Genomic DNA, 24,433 nt, shown 5'->3' with positions numbered 1-24,433 from the left:
TCCCTTGGCCTCCAGGAGAAAACGCCACTGAAGGGGTACCCTGTACGTAATAGTGCGACGGGGAGGGGCCCTGACCGTCCGTCAATATGTAACGGGTTGGGAGTGAGAACGTGTTGATTCTAACTATTTGGATGTTTATGTTCTCATTCATTTAAAAGTAAAATGGCCGCAGAGTCACTCTCAAAGGTTATTCTTTGTTCACCTATGTCAATAACTTGACAGATAGCACTACTTCTTCAGCAACATGCAGCACTAATCTTACAAAACCAGACAAACAGCCAATACACAGAACATCTTTTATTTTAGGTTACAGCGTGACTGAGGATCTGTTTAACAGAGCAAAGACAAACCGTGAACACTATTAATGAATTTTACTACAAAAGTGACAGTCCGTTTAGATTCCTCTTCAATACTACGCAACAATATGAAATATACATTATGTACATTTGTTTAGAGCAGGGAGGAAATGTTCCTCGCTTACACTTTACATGGATGTCGTACAAGTTGAGAGACAGAGAGAAAGAGAGGAGAGATATTCAAAGTCAAACCTGGCGAGAGAAAGTGCTTGACAATGAGAACAACATTTTGTAGTGAAGAGTAGATAGTTCAAACAGTGTTGGTCACAAAATAATACTTGAGTGGCTCGATAATCAGATGTAGACGGTTGAGGTAAGTTTGAAAGATTCTGTAACTGTATCAAAATGGCCCGGCACATCGCACTGCGATGCACACAGTGCAAAAATAACCAGGTATATATCACAGTATTTAAAGTTGTAATGCAGAAGTTGAGTGGTCTATCCAGTGAGGGCTGATGCAAATGTTGTTACAAAATGAAACGTGAAAAATAAACTGGATGACTGAAAAATGAAATCAACAAATACAAGTTTAAGCTGGCAGGATGACTCACGTGACGAGGAGGTGATTGAATGACATCAACCTCCCTGCCATAAACAGACAAATGTAACAAAACAAGTGAACTTTGAGCCCATGGTGTGGCTAGCTTTGGTTACCTTACATATTGAGAATATGGGATTTTCTCTTCTCCCAATAGAAATGGGGTACCTTTAACTCTGCACTCTCTTGCACTGTCTCTTCAATGAAAAGTCCATCACTATGTGAATCCTTACTGTAGCTTTCTTTTCTTTTCTGTCCTCTTTTATTTAGCAATGACAGGCCAGAGGTCATTTGGGTAACAGGCAATAAGCAGCACAAACCCAACAAAAGAACACCTTAACTTTGAACAATCATGCAGTTATTAATTATCAATCATCTTGAAAATCCACATATTATTTGAATGGTATATATAAGCCTTCAGTGCATCATCCTACTTCTCATTTTCCACTCTCCGCCCTGACTGGGAAGATAGTTGCTTTTTCTCTAGATACTGATCTAAGGTCAGTTTTAGCATTTCCCCCATGCAGGGGGAGAGTCGTGAATTGAAAATATGATTCAGCTAATGCTATGAGCGGACATGGGCCGACATACAGTATGTTAATTGGAGCGCAGATCTGCGCCGGAGGGCAAGGCCTTCGTCTCTCCTGAGCATAGTGGGATAAGGGGCACTGGGGTTTGTGGTTGTAGTGTGTGTATATGTGTGTGTATGTGTGTGTATGTGTCTGTATGTGTGTTTATGTATGGTCACATCACAGTTAACTGTGATCCCCCTCCATTCACTGTCCTTCCTCCTCGCGTAGGAATTGGAAGACGGATGAGAAGTCCTTGTTAGCATAGCCGCGGGCGCACATGACTCTGAAGATCTGGTGGGCGAGGGAACCCAGAGGGATGGGTGTCTTAGTGTTGGTGGCAGTGTTTTGAGCCAAACCAAGATCCTAGATAGACGGAGAAAGAGAGGCAGGGTTTTTACACTAACATAGTAGAATCTATTTCTGTATATCTAGGCTGATCAAATAAATATTCTTATTTTATCAGAAGTTTGGTGAGCTAATTTAACTTCCCAGGCTTATGTATGCAGAGCACACATTGCAAGTGTATTAAACGACCCCCAGATGCGCTAAATAATACACAGGCACAGACTGACCCATACAGAAGAGCTAATGCAGTGACAGTAAAATGAAGTGGCGCACAATAAGTCACAGATGGGATGGTGAGGAGGAGAGTGGGAGTATCACACACAGACAAAAGAGCAGTTAAAAGTGACACAAAATAAATGACAGGGTTGAGATTGAGAGAAAGAGATTGACAAAAAACAGACAAAAAGAAAAGAAAAAGGGCAAATTAGCAGTTGCTAAAATAATTAGTCGATCAGGACTACATTAGATTCTAACAACTTTGATAAATTATTAACCATTAAGGTTATTATCCTGGAAAAAAAAATCCAGCTTCAACAAAATATGAAGATTTGGGACTTTGTTTTATTTTAATATAATTTGTGTTTTTGAAATGTTTGATCTACCTAAGAAGCCTTTTATTATAAAAAAAATAATGAAGAAAATAAGCTTAATCAAGACTTAATTTAAAAGAAAGTGACTTAAAGACAGGGGACAGGTACCTTGGCCATTAGTGTGGTTCCAAAGCCCCCCTGGTAGTTGTTGGCAGAGGGGACTCCCTCCATGACGCCAGGGGCTGGATTGTACGTATCACTGGACCAGCAACGACCTGAAGACATGTTGAGGATCTTTGCCAGCAGCTTGGGGTCCAAACCCAGTCTGGGAAAGGAGGAGAAGGGGTCAGTTGGTTCTTAATGCATGGTAACATCAACATTTATGTGTGATTATAGGCGTACAATATTCAAATTATGTTCATAACGCTGTTGCAAAATGCTCTGATTGAGCCCTGAGTCTTTCTTTTACTTGCTATGCTGGTTTTAGTGCATATCAGAACAAAATTGTGTTAACACTGTCAGACTTCCTTTACACAAACTGCATCCTCGATTAAAGGCTCAACCCTCTGGATTGTGCTACCTATAGCTCGACCAAATTGAGCATTTTTAGTATTTAGTATTTTAGAGTTTTCTTCAGCTTTCAAGGTGTGGTTAAACATTGACCAGAGCTGTAGACACCAACTAGTCATTATCTGTGTACTGCCATTGTCCTTGTGTTTGAAGTGTGTCATGTACAGTCATTTAATGATTACCTAAACTACCAATGCCCATCAAGGAACTTGTGTTGGAAATTATCTTTAGCTACAAGTGTGACACGTTGGACACTTCTAGAAGTCACTGTTATTCTGTACTAATGAATGTCCCTAACGAGTATACACAAAAACATACTAATAAACTAGTAAGAAAATGGGACAGACGATTCAGCGATTATTGAATCCATTTTCAAAACCGAGCAAAATAGCAACACGGAAAAAGATGGGTGTGGGGCGGCTGGTGATCGTGGTGACCCCCATTGAACCTTATGCTAGGCTGTGACCATTCCTCAGTGTTAATGGCTGAAGGCTTTGTAATGCTGGCTAATGCAGTATTGATGTTTACCAGCACATCTATCCTTCATCATCTCTCTTTCATGAAAGAAAGAGGAGGAGAAGTGGTTAAGCAGCACAGGGGAGCCATAAACCTCGCTGTCACGTATAGAAGGACGCTCTTACTTCTTCTGCCCCATTTTGCAGCAACCCACTTTCATATGCAAGTCTCCAGGCTATGATATGCAAAAAGCAAAAAGACAGACAGAAGCAGGGAGTGAAACAAAGTGCCAACCATTACAGGGAAGAGGGTGTAACTGTAGCGTCTGTGTCGGTCTGTGTAGTGCAGCTTTTGTGTATTAACGGTTTAAAGGCCAGTGTAAAGCGGACCACATCAAGCCCTGGCTGCCTCACTTCACTGTTACTTACAGGCCTGTAACTCTTTTCTGCTCTCAATTTGACTATTAAACCATCATAGGTCCTTAAGGCCAGCAGCCTCCCTCCCTCCCTCCTGCCCTCCCTCCCTCACTCATTCTGCCATTACTACCACAGTTTTTATTAGCTGTCTACTAACTAATTAAGAATGGGGATTGCGTTTACACTCTCCATGTCTCTCCCTCCTCCCTTACCCTTTCGTCTCTTTTGTGTCCTGTGTTTTTTTAACCAACAGTTTTGGAAATGTGGTATGAGTGCCGCCTCGTGCGTGCATATGCGTGTGTGTTAGTTAACATGTGTTTTAGCTTGCAATTTGTTAATGTCAGTCTCGCTCATGATGGCTTTTTTAGTTTCCGTCTGAAGCATCCCTCGCCATCCTGCCTCTCATCTCCTCCGCCTTCTCTCCTCTTCCTCCCCCTCGTCTTCCCCGCTGACACCTCCCTGTCTGAGGACTCTAGGGGACATATGTTTGACATCGCGCACAAACCCCCCCCCCCATCTCTCCACACGCACACACAAGCAGGCAGCCCCTCCCTGCGTTCTGGGTCAGCAGCTGAAAAGGTTACTGGCTGAGCTACAATAAAGCGCGTCCGAGCGCACAGATCGTTTGTTATAGCGACCAGAGACGCTGACGGGGAGCTGTTGTCCTCTGTTAACGATAAATCAATGAAGTTCCCCTCCTGCTCCCATCACACACGCAGACCCGCACAGCCACTTACACACACCGCCGTGGTTATTAGCTGACGCAGTGGTGTTGTTCCTCGCCTGTGGTAATTTGCGTGGAGAAGAGGACATGTCACGCTTTAACAAGATTGACATGGATAAACACACAAAGACCCAAACGGGGAAACAAACGTGTTGCTGTGCGATGCCGCTGCACATTAAAGAAATGTGAGAGTGAGAGGGAGAGAGATGAAGAAAAGAGAGGAGGGTGTTGATGTGCTGGCGGGCTCTAGCAGGTGGAGTTCATTTGCAGCCCTGATATTAACGGTCTGTTTCATTGCGATTAGCTTCTCGTCCTCGTTTGATGCCACAGGAGAGGAAGCCAACCCGTGCCCAATTTATTATTACATTACAGAGCTAACGAGCACATATACACACACACAACCATTTACCATCCCATTTATAGAGGCAACAAGCGCGTTTATCACCCAACTTTAATCTGCATCGGAACATATGCTCACAATTCATTAAAAGGGGGGGAGAGATGTGCATCTGTGTGTCCTGTGGCAAACCTATTTCTGTCTCTCAACACAAAGGGTTTTGTTGTTATGCCCTTAGAGCCGCCTGTTGTCTTCCTCATAAAAGAATAAAAGAGCAAATATGTGTGTCCCTAGTTGTGACTGCTTGTCTTTATGCATGAATGAGTGCAGGTACACATGTGCAAGGTGAACCGTAAAAAGCCTCATATCCCTTCCTGGGCCAGTTTCCTCTCTTCTCTTTTTCCTCTCCTTTCATCTTCATGTGCATCATTAAAATCACTGCTGCCCGTCTCTCCGCTACTCTCTGCAGCTTTTCACCCCCCCTCTACCACTGACTGGTTGGCTGCGTACAAGAATTATGGCAGACAGAGGAGAAATGAAGGGATTAAAAGGAAAGAATAAAAATGAGGAGGTACAGAAAACAGGAATGGGGGAAAAAAAGCCAATCGAGAAGGACGGCAAATAATAGGCTGTGTATGCGGGCTGGGGAGTGTGTGTGTGTGTGTGTGTGTGTGTGTGTGTGTGTGTGTGTGTGTGTGCTCATAATTGTCATGCGTGGCCATTCCTTGCACTAAAAGAACGTCACGCTCTGTTGGAGACGGCCCAAGCTTCCATCTGAGATCAACAAATTAGCTCCACGATCAGAACTGTACATGAATGTGTCAAAGTGTGTGTGTGTGTGTGTGTGTGTGTGTGTGTGTGTGTGTGTGTGTGTGTGTGTGTGTGTGTGTGTGTGTGTATAGGTGGGGAGAAACACACACACTCATACACATATTCGAGAAAGGGCAGCTCTATCAGGCCCAAGTCCAGCATGATAAAATGTTATTGCCATTTTCCTGTAAATTGGCTGTGAGTGTTCGGTCTCCTTTGTGTGTGACTGTGTCGTGTGTGTGTGTGTGTGTGTGTGTGTGTGTGTGTGTGTGTGTGTGTGTGTGTGTGTGTGTGTGTGTGTGTCTGTGTACATATACGGCTAAGAGAGCGCCCTCTCTGCATAAGAGGCAGGGCCGCAATGCAGCATGGGAGATTTACGGGTGTGGGCTCTCTCTAAACGATGACAGTCTTTGTCAAACCCCATAATAAAGCCCCAGAGATTGGTTAGTAAGAAGGGGGGGAAACATGGAAACCCACACACAGACCATGCATGTATGCACACACACAATCATAACTGAATAACTGAAGGGTCAGTTTGCATGTAAAAAATAATTCACAATCAAAGTGAAAGGATGCCGTAGTTAGTATTCGTATCCTTTTATTCATTGGCATACAGTATGTTACAATGATGTGCACAGTCTGTCGCAGTTTGCTAGAAAACTGCTGTCTTCAGTGTCTGTGGATCTGTGTGTCAAAGTGTGTGTGTGTGTGTGTGTGTGTGTGTGTGTGTGTGTGTATCAGAGACAGTGTGGCAATGTGTAAATCTGTGTTGCTCCCTTAATGCCTCCATATTTCAGAGGCCTAGTGGGGGGATTTATGTGCGACTGCTCATGCCAATTTTCCTCCTCTGTCTCAGCACAGATAAATCAGCGGTACTAACACAGCTGCACTGTGAGAAGAGCAATTCGCGTACATGCACGCACGCACGTACACACACACACAGACACACACAAACAATGCATAATAGTTACACACTAAACAGAGGGAACCGTCTATTATTGGCAGGGGATGTGTAATAATAAAGTAGATTATAAATTCACATTTGTGAGGTCAAAAAAACTATTGTGATGCTCAGGTTAACTCATTCATGTGAAGAATAACTGATGTGTAGACTTAATTTCCTAACAATTTAACCAACGATTGATTGATTTGGATGTTAAGATACTTTTGAATCCTTCGATGAGCCACATATTTTAGGTCATATCCAAATGATTTGGTTTAATTCAGAAGACTTCATATCCCATCATTGTCAGCCTTTGTGCCATGATGAATGATGGGATATCTAGGCGGTGTTCAATGACAGGCTTGTGACAGGATACTGGTGAGAGCTCAATCAGTAGATGTAAATCAGAATCTTTGGCTCCGCCCCCTCATCCATCTCTCTCCAGCATAGGCAGCCCCCAATCGGGGTTGGGCTGACCCCTTTGCACTTCCATAAAACAAACACACACACACACACACACACACACACACACACACACACACACACACACACACACACACACACACACACACACACACACACACACACACACACACACACACACACACACACACACACACACACACACACACACACACACACACACACACACACACACACACACACACACACACACTACTGGTTTAGCAATTGCTTTTATAGACAGCTATATCAAAGGGCCAATATCATGCGTGGTCAAAATGAGGGACCCTCAAACGTGCCACCTCGAAGAACATGGTGATTGTACGGCTTATAAACAAATATCTTGATTTTGTTTGAGGAAAAGTATACTGCTCCACGTCCCTCAACAAGAAAAAGGAAGCCCACTGGATCTACTGAACAGCTGGTTTTGACATGAAGTTACACCTCACTGGTCTGCACGAGCAACATATTGTGATTACTATCTCATTTTCCATTTAACAGCTTAGGTGGTATAAGTTGAAGTAAGGTATATCCATTTTTAATAGCCCAATCAGAGGTGTCCCTGTGTCAGAATGTCTCTGCTCTGCTGCAAAGTGTTACAGCTACATTAACCTTTCCCATGTAAATCTATCTTCATCCTTGCTTTTCCCTTTAGGATAACAGGCAGGAAGCAGCTTAGCGCAGCATCGGCCGACTGTACCTGATGCCAAGGTTCATTGTCTCTGCGGTCCCAATCATCCCGATGGCCAGGAGCATGTTGTTGCAGATCTTAGCGGCCTACAGAAGATTCAATTAAAACAGAACAGGCACTTTTATTGTGTGTATAATGAGGTTTCCAAGACAACATGTAATACAGGATGTGAATACATTTAAAAAGGTACATCATACTCAGATACTATAGACTTGTGAATGTGCCAATGAAATGGCTGCCTACAAAGATATTTCACTCAGACATCTAGCATGACAATTCCTGGATTAGTTATTTTTTAAATAATTTTCAAAAGTTAAAGGGCACCGAGCATTCGCAGCAGCTGGCCCTAGGCTCTGGAACACTCTGCCCCTCCATGTGAGGCCGGCTCAGACCCTGGTTTTTAAATCAACACTTAAAACTCACTTCTTCTCTCTGGCCTTCTAGTCTGAGCAGAGCACGACTCCTGACATTTCCCTGTGTGTGATTTTTTATTTTTTGTATTTGTGCCGTTGTATTTGTTGTAAAGTGTTTTTATTGTAAAGTATTTTTATTGTATGTACAACACTTTGGCTCGACCAAAAATCATTTTAAAAATGTGCTATATAAATAAAACTTGATTTGATTTGAAAGTGTGATATTCAAACTGCTTAAGATTCCTTTTTTATTATGTTAAAGGAAAGATGGTAGAATAATGGACTGTCATTTAAAATTGAAAAATGAACAATATTATAGTGCATTTTATATATTTAAATACACAAACCATTAGTTGTTTATTTTTATAATAATAAGCTTTATTTGTATAGCACTTTTCTTGCATCAGGGGCAGCACAAACACAACCAGAGTTTTACATGCAGCATCAAATAAAACAAAACAAAAAACACTTTAAGAGACACAGCAGTAAAAGCTAATCAAAAATAAAAACACAATGAAATGATCCCTTCCGGTAAAATAAAGGAAGACAAAATCAATACATAGGATAAAAAAGAAATACCTATTAAAAAAAAAAAAAAAGTATTAATTTTTTTATAAAAACACTTGTATTTGGATGGAATGATTACCTATAGTGATAATAACATTATTTTTACAGTATGGTACCTGAAAAAGGTCAAATGGCACTGATGGTATCCAAATGTGCCAAAATGTGCCCAAAGGTCAGTCCGCCTGGACTTTCTTTTGCTAAATCTCTCTAAAAAGGTCAAATTTCACTTGTTTTGCCTGAATCTTGATACAGGGTACTTATTATATGTTATACTTTGTATTCCTAAAGCTTTTAGTTTACTAACCCATCATTCAAGGGTGGTTTTCACTATAAGTAATGGTTTTTTTTAGGCAGAGGTAAGAATTTACCTTTTTTTACTATGTTCCATCTGAGTTTACTCTGACACAGAAACATCTATATTAATTCTGACACTTCTACATCCAACTCACAGATGTAACCTTGCTTTGATAAAATAAATTATTCATATAACCCTTTTAGAAGTTAAGTTAGAGTCATTTGTTTTGGACATAGCATTTTCGAGCATGACACCTGAAAACAGGCTCAGGGCTTAACAGGTTAATTAAATAAATAAAATATAATGTAATCAATGAAAAGACGCAAATCATGGAAAGGAGTAAGTTCTTATATAAAGTACAGTATGTGTTTAAGTTACTGAAACAAGGCAGTGTGTGTGTGAGAGTGTATGTGTGTGTGAGAGTGTATGTGTGAGAGTGTATGTGTGTGTATGTGTGTGTGTGTGTGTGTGTGTGTGTGTGTGTGTGTGTGTGTGTGTGTGTGTGTGTGTGTGTGTGTGTGTGTGTTAGCATGCATTAGTCTTTACCTGTCCAGTGCCAACCCCTCCACAGTAGACAACATTGGCTCCCATGCAGGTGAGCAGCTCCTGCGCAGCGTTGTATTCCTCCTCCGCTCCCCCCACCATGAAGGTCAGTTTGGCCAAGCTGGCAGCGCCGACACCTGAACGCAGAACACATGTTCAAACTGTGCTGATGTTAACTCAGGAGAACACACGCTGTGCTTGAGTACACACATTCATCATGTCCATCCCCTGGCTCGGAAATAGTACGACCCAGACCTGTGGACCTGAAAATAGTGTTGGAGGGAAAATTGATTTGTGTAAGAATTAATATTCTGACTTGATTCACAACTTTAAAATATGTTTTTCTACAAACATAGATTAAGATACAATGAGGACAATCCTACACACCAAGTCAAAGTTGTATTAAGCATTATTGTTTGAACTGCCTACCAATTTCATTGATCTATCAGACAGCCTATTTCTTTTTGTATAACTTAAACTTGTTATTTTTTAATTAACTGAGGATTGAGAAATACTAAACAAAAAATAAAATGCTGCTAATGCCCAAGTGTAGCATGAATACCATTTGTCTTGAAAGATGAACAGCTCTGCCTGCAACACACTAGAAACTTTTATACAAGGTTAAAGAGTGAGTTAAACGTGACAAATAAAAATAGTGCAGCCGCAGTTTGAGCCTAAGTAAACAGGTGTATCCAAGTAAAATGTATAGATTTGCCACACAAAAGAACAGAATACATCAGCCACTTGACTGTTTCAACACTAACAACAGTGTGTAAAAGGTCAAATGTGTACTGTGTGTGTGTGTGTGTGTGTGTGTGTGTGTGTGTGTGTGTGTGTGTGTTGGACTCATAGTGGGACAGGCGTGTTAAGTAGTCGAGCACCAGAGGGACTGAGGTATCTTTAAAAGCCGATTGTTGCCATCATCCTCTGCACAACCCTCGTGGGAGCCTTTGCCTTTTGTCCTGTCACCCTTACTCTCTCTGTCTCACACACACACACCAACAGCTGTGCCTAAGGCCAGCCCCCCTCATGGGGGTATCAGTGACAGGCGTGAGGGGTAATTAACTTTACACTTTATCATGTTCAATTAGACGTCCCTCACCGTGCCTGATGGCTTAAGGAGCGTGCCATGTTGTGGGAGGCAACCTCACCCCCCTCCTCTGCCCACCCCACAGGGTCCTTAATGCAGAACTAACCCCTTTCAGAGTGGGCTCGACCCAGCAGGCCTGAGTCTCCTGTGCAATGACAGTGTCCCTTGCATGCTTTATTGAATAACTCCAAACATTAACACAAAGCACAGCTGGTACACACATAATGTATACACAAACTCACACAGGGACAACAATGTAATATCATTCGGATCTCAAACACAATACTTAGAAAAGTAGTGAAGTAAAAAGACTGTGACTCTGCATGCATAGTGGAAAGGAAAGGAAGAAAAGGGAAGGCAGAGAGAGAGCGAGAGAGAGAGAGAGTTCAAATGTCTCTTTAGGGTGTCGTCTGGCTCTAATGAAAGGGCTCTTAATAGTGAAAGCCTAATAATGTCAGTGTTAATAATTAAAAAGGGAATTACCAGGGACAAAACAGCTGAAGTCACATTATAGACTTTACTGCAGAGGAAAGGGGAGGAGAGGAGAGGAGGAGGGGAGAGGGAAAAAGGGGGGAAGAGGGGGGGGAGAGGAAAAAAGAGGAGTGGAAATAAGGGGAGAGGAAATAAGGGGAAAGGATATGGGAGGCGAGGAGAGGAGACTCACTGTATATTACTATGATCCATAAACATAAACATACATCTCTTTTTCCTCCCCCTTCTTTAATTGGCTCTTCTGTTGTCAAGTGTATGATGCCACTACACTGTGTGTGTGTGTGTGTGTGTGTGTGTGTGTGTGTGTGTGTGTGTGTGTGTGTGTGTGTGTGTGTGTGTGTGTCAGTGCTGAGCTGTCAGCAGGTCATTAGGGCCACATAACGAAGCCCACGCTGCGGCCGATGGACCACGGCAAACACACGCTTAACATCAGGCCGCCACACACACCCATCATACACACATATGGTTCACAGACCCTAGACATGATAGACTCTGATCCTTTCTGTGACTTTCTGTTGTCTTTTTTAATGTCATTTATATGCCTGACTTAGTCTATTTTAGTGTAATATAAGGACAGTTTCTTTTGGTGACAGACTGCTCAGATTTATGGCGATGTTACTGTTTGTTTGGCCAAACAGTTGAAGTTAGTTGTGATACACACGGCGGAAGTAGTCATAACACTTTTCTCGACTTTCGCATTCTTATAAATGTATCAATAATCATATAAATAATGATACAGTCGATTAGAGTTTATCTTACTTACAGAGAGATGTAAAAGTTCAATACATCTTATCACTTCTTATTTCCTTTACTAGTTTTCATTCTTCAGGCTTGTGTTCTCTCTAACAGGCAAATACACATCAACACACAAACACACACGGACCCACAGAAAGAGCAGTGTGACAACTGTGCTGGTTCATTAGTGGAGATCACTGTTTGTGGACGACTAAAGAGGAGATTATTGATAACACAGTCAACGTGCTGATCAATATATTTTGCTAAGGAGAGAAAGAAGGAGAGCAAGAGAGAGAGAGAGAGAGCAAGAGAGTTTTAGAGATGACAGCAGAGAAGGAAAACGATCTTTCTCTTCCTACCTCCCAGCGTCCCCCCCAACTCTCCCTCCCTCAAATTAACTAATCACCCATAATAAGCTCTTATGATCTGTAGTGGATTTCTATAGGCAGTGACACCGGGATGATGGAAGATCCTTGTTGGTGGAAGAATAACAAATCATTAGCATAACAATGTGTGTGCTGGGGGTGTCAGTGAGTCTGTTCATTGTGCATGGGCTAAAGTGCATTTGTGTTTGTGTGTTATTCTGTGATGTCTATGCGGTGTCTATGTAGTGGCTATGCTTCTACCGCGTGTGTGTAAGTGTGTGTGTGTGAGGGGACATCCCGTTCTCGGACTGGTCCTGTCAGAGACGGATTAAAGAGGAATCCTAATGAGGCTTCCTGAGCGCCGGGCCCGCCGGCTCATCCATCCCAGCGGGAGTGACAGTCCGGGATCGTTAGCACTGCACAACTACACAACGCCCCCTAGGGGGGAGACAAGGTGTGTGTGTGTGTGTGTGTGTGTGTGTGTGTGTGTGTGTGTGTGTGTGTGTGTGTGTGTGTGTGTGTGTGTGTGTGTGTGTGTGTGTGTGTGTGTGTGTGTGTGTATGTGTGTGTAGAAGGGTTGGGGGGGAACTTATGATAGAAGATACAGGGTTGAGAGATGGAGAGGAAAGAGTAGAGGAGGGATGCAAATACTGAAAACACTTCCTCAACGGAGAGGTTACGTATATAATGCCAACAAAATACTTAATAAATATGTAATATCATTTTGAGATTTGGATAAAAAACATGTATATCATTCTAATGTCTAGCAGGCGATCCTCTTGGGAAATAATTCCCTTGGGAAAAAACTTCTCCTCTCCTCGGTCACTTTCTCTCATCTTGCTCCAGGGGACAAGTTCTGGTTGGTCCTTACTGTTAAATAACCAAATGCAAATATTCTCACAGTACGCTGAAGCTGGCTGGAATATTAATGAGCTAGTCTGTGGCTTTTAATTTGTAGATTGAAAGAGTAAGGCACTCCAATAATATGCTGCATGACGTATGGAGGCACCACACAATGTGCATATCTGTGTGTGTGTGTGTGTGTGTGTGTGTGTGTGTGTGTGTGTGTGTGTGTGTGTGTGAGTGTAATTCTGTGTGGCCCGTGCAAGTTAGCTTTAATTCAAAAGGAGACATACATCTCCTTCATCTGATCTCCTCAATTAACAAGATTCAAGTTAATAAGCAGGCAATCAAGCCCTATTAGTACAGATGCTTGACAGCAGGCTTTGACGACAGTCACCAACCATAAACATGAGAGGGTGAAGCTGGCTGTGTAATGGCAAAGGAAGATCAGAGAAACAGCTTTGGTTTTGTAGTGAGCACTCAATTCATTAGCACTTCTTTCATTACACACAGCACAATCAACCAAAGCAATTCATGACAAGGTTATAACCTTTTAAACTCTTTTTGAAGTGGCGCATGTATGTACAAAGTAAGGGAGAATGTCTCTGGTGTGTGCATGCAGTATCAGTGTGTGGGATCCAGTGTGTGTGTGTGTGTACCAGAGACAGGTGCAGATCCCAGAGCTGGCCCGCCAATAAGACGTCAGTCTGAGCTTCTGAGGCCGTGTCTTGGAGTTACGAGCCGCATGTTAACCAGTAGGCACTTTTTTTTTATTGGTGGTGGGTTTAAATGAAGCTACATTTGTGAATATGAGGCTACGCAAACAACACACTCAGTTGCAAACGCACATACACACACAAAAAGAGTTTGTTACTGAATGACGCATTTGACAACGAGCCACAACCCTTTTTTCTCCCCGCAGAGTATACAAAGAAACACTTTAAGCAAAAACAACACCTACAATATAATTTGAGCTCTTCCAAACACCCTATTTCCTAAAGGGATAATGTAAATGTTCTTTGAGGACGCCAGGAGTGATTAAGGGTTACGCTTAAGTTCACGTCCAAATGTAGTTTGTGTAAACAAACTCTGGTTTTGGCATTATTTTTGTATTGTTTGCCAAATTCTTAACAATATCCACATGTTATGTTTTTGCTTGGCTGACAGCAATCTATAAGTCAGACTGAAAAGAGTTTTCACACTTGAAGCCTAACAGCTTTGAGTCAATGGGAGTTGACTGCTGGCAGTGTAAGCCAGTGGGGGTAGGATGTTTACAGGCCAACAACGCAGCATCATGTGGCCCACCATTATAATTACACCCCAGGGCAGATATTTTTCTCAAACAAATTAAAAACCCAAGCAGACCCTGTAAAAAGCACAACGGATATCAAGTAAATGCGTGAAACTGTACGAGCACAAACCAAAATCGCTAAATAAAAGAAATCAGCACTTTCAACAGTTTGTCTGCCAACTTTGCTAATGTTCGGACGTCGTGTTGAAAACAGACTCTTTATCGGCTCCAGTTAACGAGCGCAGAGCCATGAGAACTGACTGCTGCACAGAAACGCTCCATGAGAACCACGAGTGGAGAAAATGGGTTTGTTTTTTTGAAAATAAAGGAAGAGATAATTCAAGCGTCAACATAGTTTCTTGTAAACTAATGTTAATACAGCCCTAAGGTTTTAGTTTGTAATGCCTGTCCATTGACCACTAGGCTAGCCCTTATCATCATTATCATCATCATCATCATGAGTAACTGCTCCAGTCCGTGGGGGACAGGCTGGTCAATGGGAGGTGACACAGGATAAAGGGAGCAGGAAAGGTCCACGATCAATCCCTTCTCCGGCCCAATGAGACTCATCTACGACGGAGCAAGTTAATAATGATCCCCAATTAGGTTGGTCTCAGGCAAGGAAACAGTTATACACAAACACATTTACAATCCAACGGTTGAAGTGCAAAATAGAGCTGCACTCAAAGATCTTTTAATTTTTTTAATTAAATCTGCACCCTATTTTCTAAACTAAGTATTTAATTGTTGGTCCATGAAATGTCGGAAGTAGTGAAAGTATCCATCCCTGTTTCTGAATGTCCATGGTTATGTCTTTAAATGTCTTGTTTTGTCAATCCAAAACCTAAAGATATTCCATTTCAAATGATAATACAAAAATAAGCAGGAATTGTCCATATTTGAGAAGCTGAAAAAAGCATTTTCTGGTATTTTTGCATTAAAAAGTGACTTCATTATGAAAGTAGTTAGGGTAAAATTATTTGTAGACTTTTGTTCTTTCATTGCAACTTCTTTCTCCCTATAACTACTCAATCAACAAGTAAAATCATGGTATACCTTTTTAAGGAAAGTACAATACCACACCATTAAAATACTCCATTAGAGAAAAAAGGTTGGACTTAATACTGAAAAGATATTTAGTTTAGTATTAATTTAAATTGAAAAAACAAGGGAATCTCTATACAAGATGCTGAAAACAGCATTTCCTGCCATTTTCTACATGTAGACTTACTTAATTAAAACAGTTATTGGATTATAATTGTTTGTATTATAGCCGATTATTTATCTGTCAATAGACTAATCTGTTAGCAGACCAATTATTACGGCTCTAGTGCAGAAACTGTTTTTGATACAGACAGAATGCTAATTCTCTTTTGGGTGAGTGACATGCAGTGCGACGTTTGAGCTACATTTGACAGATTTTTTTGTTTTGCTCATACACCAGCTTACGATGTGCCTGCACACACAGCAGATGACATACGGGCAGAGATGTGAGAGCCAGTCCCCAGCTGCTGTGGGTCTCCCCCCATCTGGAGCATGGGCTAGAGTCCCCCCCCTCACCACCCCTCCATCATCGACATCCCTGGTCACTTTACCGCCCTACACCCTTTCTCCCACTGCCCCCCCTCTTTCCCCCTATGTCACCAGAACCCGTCAGTGAGAGGCTTGTTATGCTAATCTAGTCTTTGGACCACTGACGCTCTCTAGTACTGGTCAGCCATCAACTTGACAGACTGCGACGGCAACACCCCCTACCCGTCCAACATGATTCCTTAACTCAGTGTCAGAAAATACCACTAACCTTCACTAAACTGCCTTCAGAGCCCTTACGCTGCTTCCTCTCACCAAGCATACCAGTGGCAAACATTTAGTTGGACTGGTCTGAACTGGCTACTGAGTCTTTATTTACTACTTTCAACCATTTAATCTAAGAGTCTGAGTTCTCAGTGTAACATTAATGCACCATAAATTATCCAAAGGATGTGCACTCATTTATCAACTAATTTTTAGAAAATGGTAGCATGTTATACTGTGATTTAAATGTCTAACCCAATCAAAACAAATCATATTGTTTTGGGACCAAAATTATTCTGTGAAAAAACTTTAAAGATATATAAAAAGTATATTCTTGGTAAGAACAATATCTAACATGGTTTTACCCAAAAGTCCAACTATGTAAAACTCTTTAAGGAGTCAGATTTACACATCACACATAGTGGACTGAGATGGGCTGCCGTACTAGTGATGAAAAGTGTGCTCATACCTCCTACATTCACATATAAAATAAGCACAGAGAAACTTACTCGTATATCAGATGAATATGAAAAGTGGTTTCCTGTTTCAAACTCTTCACATACATTACTCTGCACAGTGAGGCTCAGAAATACAAGGGAAGTAACAGTGACAAAAAGAACATTTAGAGGTTGACTTCAAGTACCAAAGTTCATGCTTTAACGAATAAATATTAGTTGAGACAGTGTAATGTCAATAAAAGCTCCAGAAAAAAATGAGTGTTTTGTTAAAATCTTATTTCCAAGGGCAAGAATAAACCTTTTAAAAATACAATGATGACTAAATGCATTTCAAGTCTGACTACATGTTAAGGGATACTCATAGTAGAAGAGTATCTTTGTGGGAGAAGCCCCAGGTCCTGTTTGCCTGGAGGGAGAAATGGAATCTGTATCAGTCGGCATGCAGTGGATCGGCAGTGTTGTGTGACGAACAAACTGGTGCCAGCGTTGGTTTGAACAAGCTCCTACAGGCTGGAGGATGACGTTCAAACTGTCGGCAAATGACACACTGCAACACTCAGGCTTCAGTTGATGTGGTATGGTTATGATTAGAGCGGTGTTGAGACTCAGCCTAAAGAGGTAGTTAGCTAAGGATTATAAGAGCTCGCAAAAAAGCAACATATCCCGAGTGCCGATGGTCCCACAACAGCTCCTTCTTGCTTTCAATTGCCCCGATAGCAGGCTTTCCCAGCGCTGGGAACAACACAATGAAAAGGTTTTTAGGGCCTTTTAAAAGCCATCGTCCGTTAGCAATGTGGCAGCCCACCATGGGCACACAGACACAAACACAGGCATTCTGGGTAATTACTGCTAACGACCCCGCCACTTTTTAGCCAGACCTCCTATTTTTGCCATCGCCGTGCCAACACCCTGAGCCTGTGACATCAGAGTTTGTTTTGTTGTGGGTCAACTTTGCATGCGGACGTTTTTAAGGAGACCAGAAAGTGGTAGTAGTGTGTGTGCAAGCAAATGCCTGACGAGCCAGTGTCTAAGTTAATATAACTGTGTCTATGCAGGAAAGTGTTTGCTCAGAGATTAAAACTATATGGATATGTGTGTGTGTGTGTGTGTGTGTGTGTGTGTGTGTGTGTGTGTGTGTGTGTGTGTGTGTGTGTGTGTACCAGGACACAGCTGGGTCTTGCAGGGCAAGAGCCAAGATGCTGGTCAGTGTGCAAAAACGAAAGCAGGCAAGATACCCACGAGAAGAAAGTTACAATTTTTTTGATAGATCTTTTTTAAAAGGGTTGCGACTCCACTATTCAGATCCCACGGTTGGCATGCCAAACCTCTAGTGACGCACACAATGCAAATACACACAAACATTTCTGTGTAAAACACAGTACCTCACACACCACACATACACGACAGGATTAATTTTATCTAGAAGTAAAACCTAAATTAAAAACAAATGCAGAAACCACAAAAAGAGCAGACTGTGTCTGCAAGAGTTTACAGGGGATCAGCAAGTCTGTGCCGAGTGTGTCGTCACACCAAGTGGACTAAATACATTTTGATTAGAAAATGACTATATTTATAAAGTTCATTCAGCAAATATAATAAATGATGTTAAAAGAATAGAATAAATTAATGTGTATCATCATTGTGTGTCTGCTTGAGAATAAGCCAGTTTTTCTTTTATGTATTAAAGACAATTTCTATTTTCATATGTAACATTTGATTTATTTGTGGATATATATATATATATATATATATATATATATATATATATGGCATATATAAGTACTATTTGTCACACTCACAGTCAGAGCTGAGCTGTTGTCAAACATACACACAAACCTCCTGAGGATGACAATGCCCTATTTGGGTAGGGTGCCATCTCCTGGTTGGAACAGAGCATGTAACCTCATATCCCACCCAGAGAGATGGACAGTGGGCTAGGGATAGGGAGGTGGTCATGTTTCTTGCCACATGCTGAAACCATCTTTCATGAAATGTATGTCTCCTTATGTTTAGCCTGGGACATCAAGATCACACACAAACTACCATTCACGAGTCGGGCTGAAAGTCTAAGTGTGTGCATTTGAAAGACATCAGAAACATTTATCTTTCTAAGAAATGTCAGAAACTATTACAAATGCTCATCACATTCCTAAAGACGTAGGTGGTGGCATCTTTAAATATACGTTTTTTTGTAAGACAAACAACAATCAAAAACCGGGATACTCCTTACATTTCGGGGCAAGCAAATGTTTTATGCACTTTTGAATATGACGTGAGGATGTCCCAAGGTGACACTGGGTGCCGGGTGCATGTGTGTGGGAAAGAAGAGTGTCTGCACAGCTAGTTGCAGAGGCCAGAGGTAGAAGGTAAATCATTGGTCATCTCAGGCTAGTAAAAGAGGCTTAGTTAAGTGACAGGAAAGGAAGAACCTTCACAGAGGACTGCACACACACAAACTGTGAACTGTCTATAGCATGTAAACAGCGTGTGTGTTAAGGGAGAGTAACAGGCTTAAGGCTCTGATCTCACTGACTGCAGTCGGGTCTGTTCTGCAGACGCCAGCTGGTAAACATGCCAGTGTGGGATAAGTCTGTGTTTGTCAGGGCGAGGGCGGGGAATAGAGTGCGTTTTGTGCATGAATTCGAGATTGTGCAATAAAAGGCAAATCTGTTATGATCAGAGTTAGTCACCAGACGAGCAGGAATGTGAGCATGTAGCATACCTTCACTGTAATCCTGAATTAAAATAAGAAATGTGTGTGTGTGAAAGAGAAAGAGAGACGGACAGTTTTACTGCGATGTGTCTCCTTCATGTCTTATCTCCCTCCTCTCCTTTCCTGCACTCCATGTGAGGGCAGATTCTCTCCTCTTTATGACTCTTTATCTGACATGAAAGGCACTAACATGGGATACCCGCCATTACGGCTCCATCAACATGAAAAGCTCTGACACGGGATTCTCCACAGCGGCTCAGCCCATTAAGGACGACTGGTGATCCTGTGCTCTGTCAAAGAGCCGTCACAGGGAGACAGCACCAACATAATGAGGACTTAAAACCTTAACCTTGCCTTTAAGACCTCTGGTCAAAAGCAGCAATAAAACCTCAAGAGGGCACCTAGTGGCTGGCCCGCTCAGTAATTACAACCCGTGTCCTAGCACTAACCCAAAAGGTCCTATAGTTTAGATATACAAAAGAGAATAAGACAGTTCAGAAGTAAGGCTGAGGGGTCATGGCTCGAACACTATGATTGGTATTCTCAAGTGAACCAACTAAGAGTCTGATTCTGCTTTTGACAATGCCATCTACACCTAGTCTTAATGGCCTAACTACTGTTTTACAGTTAGTCATAAAGAAAGAAAGAAAACCGGTGATTCCTTGAGACAAAGCTTGAATAAGCAAAAACAGCAAATTACCGTAATTTCCGGACTATAAGGCGCACCTGAATATAAGCCGCAGCAGCTAAATTGAATGATGTGTACATATATAAGCCGCACTGGACTATAAGCCGCAGGTGTTTTAATGTTTAATTACCATATGTAAGGGTTCGTGCACAGAGGGGATTGTCGGGAAAGAGAGGGCTGTTTGAGGAAGCTCCCATTTATTAACATTTCAACAAACAAGTTGCATATTTGCATAACGTATTCAAGTGTTACCATTTAGTGCAATAGTAGCTACAGCACATGTGCTGTGTAAACTGTACTGTATCACATAGCGTTTCAGACACACAAACTTTTCAACTTTCAAACTTAAACGGTGCGCTCCCAGCGCACGTACCGGCAGTGATCTACAGCAGCGGTTTTCAAGTGGTACGGGGACAAACTGTCTCGCTCTCGTAATGTCTGTCTGTCTTGCTCTCGTTCTGTCTCTCGTACCACTCTCGGTTCCACTTTTACTTTTGCGCGCTACCCGTCTTCACTCTTTTCCGGCCTCCAGCTTTTCCTGCTGGAACCCGCCGCTTAAAGGTGGGGGGCGCGGAGCGGCCATAGAGCCCATAGAGTTAAAGGTGGTGGACTATAACCTGTAAAATCCATAGATTTAGGAGGTCCCCTAGTGGCCGTTAGCTGTAAAAATCCATAGATTAGCCGCACCGTTATATAAGCCGCAGGGTCGAAAAATGGGAAAAAAGGCGCGGTTTATAGTCCGAAAATTACGGTACACACAGATCTCAAAATCTGGAATATGCAGAGATGGACTTAACAGGTGTAAAAACATTAGAGCGAAAGACAGCAAATCAAAAACATTCACATCTTTAATAATGCAGTTTTTTATATAGGATGACTGCTTGCGTGCAGCATATAGGCACATTTATTTAACACTAATTTGACCAAAACAGCTAATTCCATTCTCCAATTTAAAACTTTAATATATTTATTTTAATATCGTTTATTTAATAATATGTGAGTTTATTTTCCAAATATTTAACAATTACTTTTTTTAATCAACATGAGACACTCTTCCCGTTGAAATGAACGAGATTCATCGCCCAGCACATTTAAATATGTCACATTTGAAGCTGGTTTGACTGTTACCCCTATTTGTTCTTTCTTCCATAACAGTGGGGAAGAACACCGTGAGCAAATGCCAGGGGTTAAGTAACCATCCAGTAAATGATAACTGGTGTGTTAACTGTAGGCTCACAAGTTAAGATGTGACCAGTTGCTGACAACCACTGCAGCATTTAAAAGGCAATTTTTTAAAATAGGAGTCAGGCAAAATGTCCAGTCCTAATAAAAGGCTCCAGCGCTTCATTACATCACTTGCAGCACTTCACGATTAACAATGCAGGCAAAACAGCATCACTAATCTGTTTTAACCGAATATTAACTGGTACAGCTCTGGTTACAACACCAAAACAACTGTCTCCCATGACGGTATCATGTCATTCATTATGGAGTCTGTTTGTAACCACGTTATCTATTTTCACTTCAGCTGTTTCTCCACTGCTTCATGTGTGAGTAGAAAAACCAAGCTCTGCACATGGTGAAACACGAGAGCAGAGAATATGAACGATTCTGTGACATTTTAGCAGAGACGGGATAAACAATGAAACAAATGTGGCTGGCACCTTACCTCCTGACACTGGAGCGTCCATGAACACAGCACCCATCTTCTCTGCAGCGACGGCCATCTCTCTCGAGACGGCAGGGTCGATGGTGGAGGAGTCAATCAACAGGGTTCCTTTCTTCACTTTCCTAAAGATGGCAAAACAAAAAGCATCAACACTTCAGCAAATGTTTGGCCAAGCGCCCCTCTGTTCATACATTTAACATGCTGCAATTGTGATGTTTCTGTCTTATAATTGTTTAAGAGGTACATTAGGGTTGCATGGATGTGTGAATAGTAAATGATGCTTACTTGAGGATGCCATTTGGACCTGTGTAGACTTCAATCACATTTGGACTAGAGGGGAGCATTGTGAGGATGCGGTCGGCTTTTTCTGCCACGTCTGCTGGAGAGTCTACCACCTAAAGATTGGAGTCAAAATTGCACAAAACATTAGATCAACAACACAATATTCATTAACAAATTGGATGTGTTGAAGTTCTTATTTATGAGAAGCTGTTGGCTTCTATGTTGGCACATATTTATTTTGTAGCTCTTCTAAAAAGATCTGCATTAAGTTTCAATAAGTGCTTCGTAAAAGCTTGCAATAATTGTCAAGTTTGTTGGTTTAAATGTCGAATTGTATACGTTATATTCTGTTAAATGTCAATATGTAATGTGCTACTGAGTGTTACCTGGGCACCCATGTCCTGCAGCTCCTTGCAAGACTCAGGGAAGACATCAGTGGCAATAACAGGATAACCATTTCTTAGCAGGTTTTTGGCCATGGGGCTGCCCATGTTCCCCAGGCCAACAAACCCAATGGGGGTTTTTGAAGCCATTGATCGCGATGACACTGAGGAGGAAAACAAAGTTGTCATTAGATGTGTGGAAAATATAGAGAAAATTAAGAATCCCAAAGCAAATCAAACACAAGTTATACACAGTAGCTATCTACTAAAGATAGTGCAGTTGATTAGAATATTGGAGTACTTAAAATGATGGTGAGACTACTTTCTACTAGTAGTCTTATGGAAAACTTTGGTTTCTATGGCTAATGTCTCTCAGGAAACATTCCAGTTAAAAGCAACATACAAAACGACAAAATATATATTTTCAAGATTTAAATTCTCTATTTACAATCAATAACAACAGAGCAAATCTGTCTACTGTAACTTAAGACCAGCTTTCAGCGCAGTCTGGCCAGGCTATTAAACACTTCTGGTTCAGCCAAGGTCCAGCCAGGTTAACAGGTACTAAACAGAGTGGAAATCCTGGCACTGAACCCAGAACACAGCAATAGGATTAGGCCTGGACAGTGAAGCAAAAACAACAATCTCTACTGTAAATGTAACAACCTCGTCATCATCATATACTATACTGTATCACAATGCTATTGCTCTGGAGATAAAACTATTCCTTCAAGTTTACATTAACTGTCCTAACATAAGTGTTATCCTAATGACACACCATCAGCTGGTAACATAATTATCTACGTTGTGATCCATGAAATAACAATAACAAAGATTGAGATGACCACATATTTTGCTACTAATGACACTATTTACTATTTCATTACATTGTATTTAGCTGACATTTACTATCTTTCTATAACATGTACTGTTATGATGATGTTTTAAGAGAATAATAATAATATGGCTAATGTTGCTGTTCACACAAGTGTGGTAACCCATTTGAAGTGATTGCTGTTATTACTGTACAATGGACTTGAGAATTTTCTGTACAGGAATGGGGAAAGACCACGTCTGCTTCATGAAGGTAGTATCAGGGGAAAAGAGAAAGCACTGTTTTTTTTTACCATTATTAAGGGAAATTATTTGTGTAGCCAAATAACACCATTGCAATGCAATGACAACATTAAAGAATAAAAAGCAACAGTTCATACTTCATAGCACAACAATTTGAACACCAGAGTTAAATGCAGTGAAGGAAGGAGCAGTGTAACTATAATATCATGGCAATTGTTTTCGAATTACAAGTAGTGTCTCAGCAAGGACAATTTATATCCACATTCACTGTTTCTAATAAAAAAAAAACAAGTTGTGTTGTATTGTAGGGGGGGCAGGAGGAGTGGACGGAGTGGGCGTTGTGTTGCAAAGAAAAGCTACCAATTAATGTGTGTAAAGAAAAACACACATTGGTGTATTCAGAATAGCAACATCCAGAGCAGACTAACAAAATAAGAGCTCAATCCATATCTTACCCATCCATCTAGACTCTAAAGGTGTCTTTAACAAAGAGATCATGGTCAATTAAAATGAGCTGCTGCTGGCTATTGCTTCAGATCTCATTATGCTTATGCATTAAGCACACTGTCCTAACAGACTGCAGACTGAACACAACGTAGCAGGTGACAGACTCGGGACATTGTGTCCACACTGTCTTACTTAACTAGCATGAGCAGTAAGTATTCACACTTTTTTCAGTTGGCTAACTAGCTAGCTAACAGGCTGTAGCAGAGCATGTTCCGCTTGCCTTTTACCCTCAACACACGTGGGAAAACGGCACAAGGAAACTGACAACATAAGCGAATACGTTACCGAAAGCAAGGTCGACATGCTTTGTCCACCTTAACAATAGGTTTCGCGACCCTCTAAACATCGCAGCCATGCTTCTTTCCCCTTGACCTCAGCGTACAGTGACAGCTGTCAAGGAAGGAAAGCCCAACCGAACTGTTATGATCAGTTGCGGTTTCCACCAATCGCAGCTCTCGATACGTTTCCGCAGCCAATC

The 24,433-nt window shown here is 41.5% G+C and overlaps 1 protein-coding gene across 1 annotated transcript; it reads right to left on the bottom strand.

Moving 5' to 3' along the window:
* Window positions 1–282: 282 nt before the first annotated feature.
* On the bottom strand, window positions 283–24,392 carry hibadha (3-hydroxyisobutyrate dehydrogenase a). Its single transcript, XM_079655032.1, has 8 exons — window positions 24,241–24,392; window positions 22,375–22,535; window positions 21,992–22,101; window positions 21,707–21,828; window positions 9,572–9,705; window positions 7,760–7,836; window positions 2,510–2,666; window positions 283–1,829 (listed from the first exon to the last, which is right to left on the bottom strand). Exons 1-8 carry the CDS (start codon window positions 24,308–24,310, stop codon window positions 1,671–1,673), a joined length of 990 nt encoding a protein of 329 aa, XP_079511158.1. The 5' UTR covers window positions 24,311–24,392; the 3' UTR covers window positions 283–1,670.
* Between the last annotated feature and the right edge of the window lie 41 nt (window positions 24,393–24,433).

Source organism: Notothenia rossii, assembly GCF_949606895.1.
Source record: "Notothenia rossii genome assembly, chromosome: 10".
In the NCBI taxonomy this organism is placed as follows: domain Eukaryota; kingdom Metazoa; phylum Chordata; class Actinopteri; order Perciformes; family Nototheniidae; genus Notothenia; species Notothenia rossii.
Note: the sequence above shows the minus strand (reverse complement) of the source record. Positions and strands in the feature narration are given on the sequence as shown.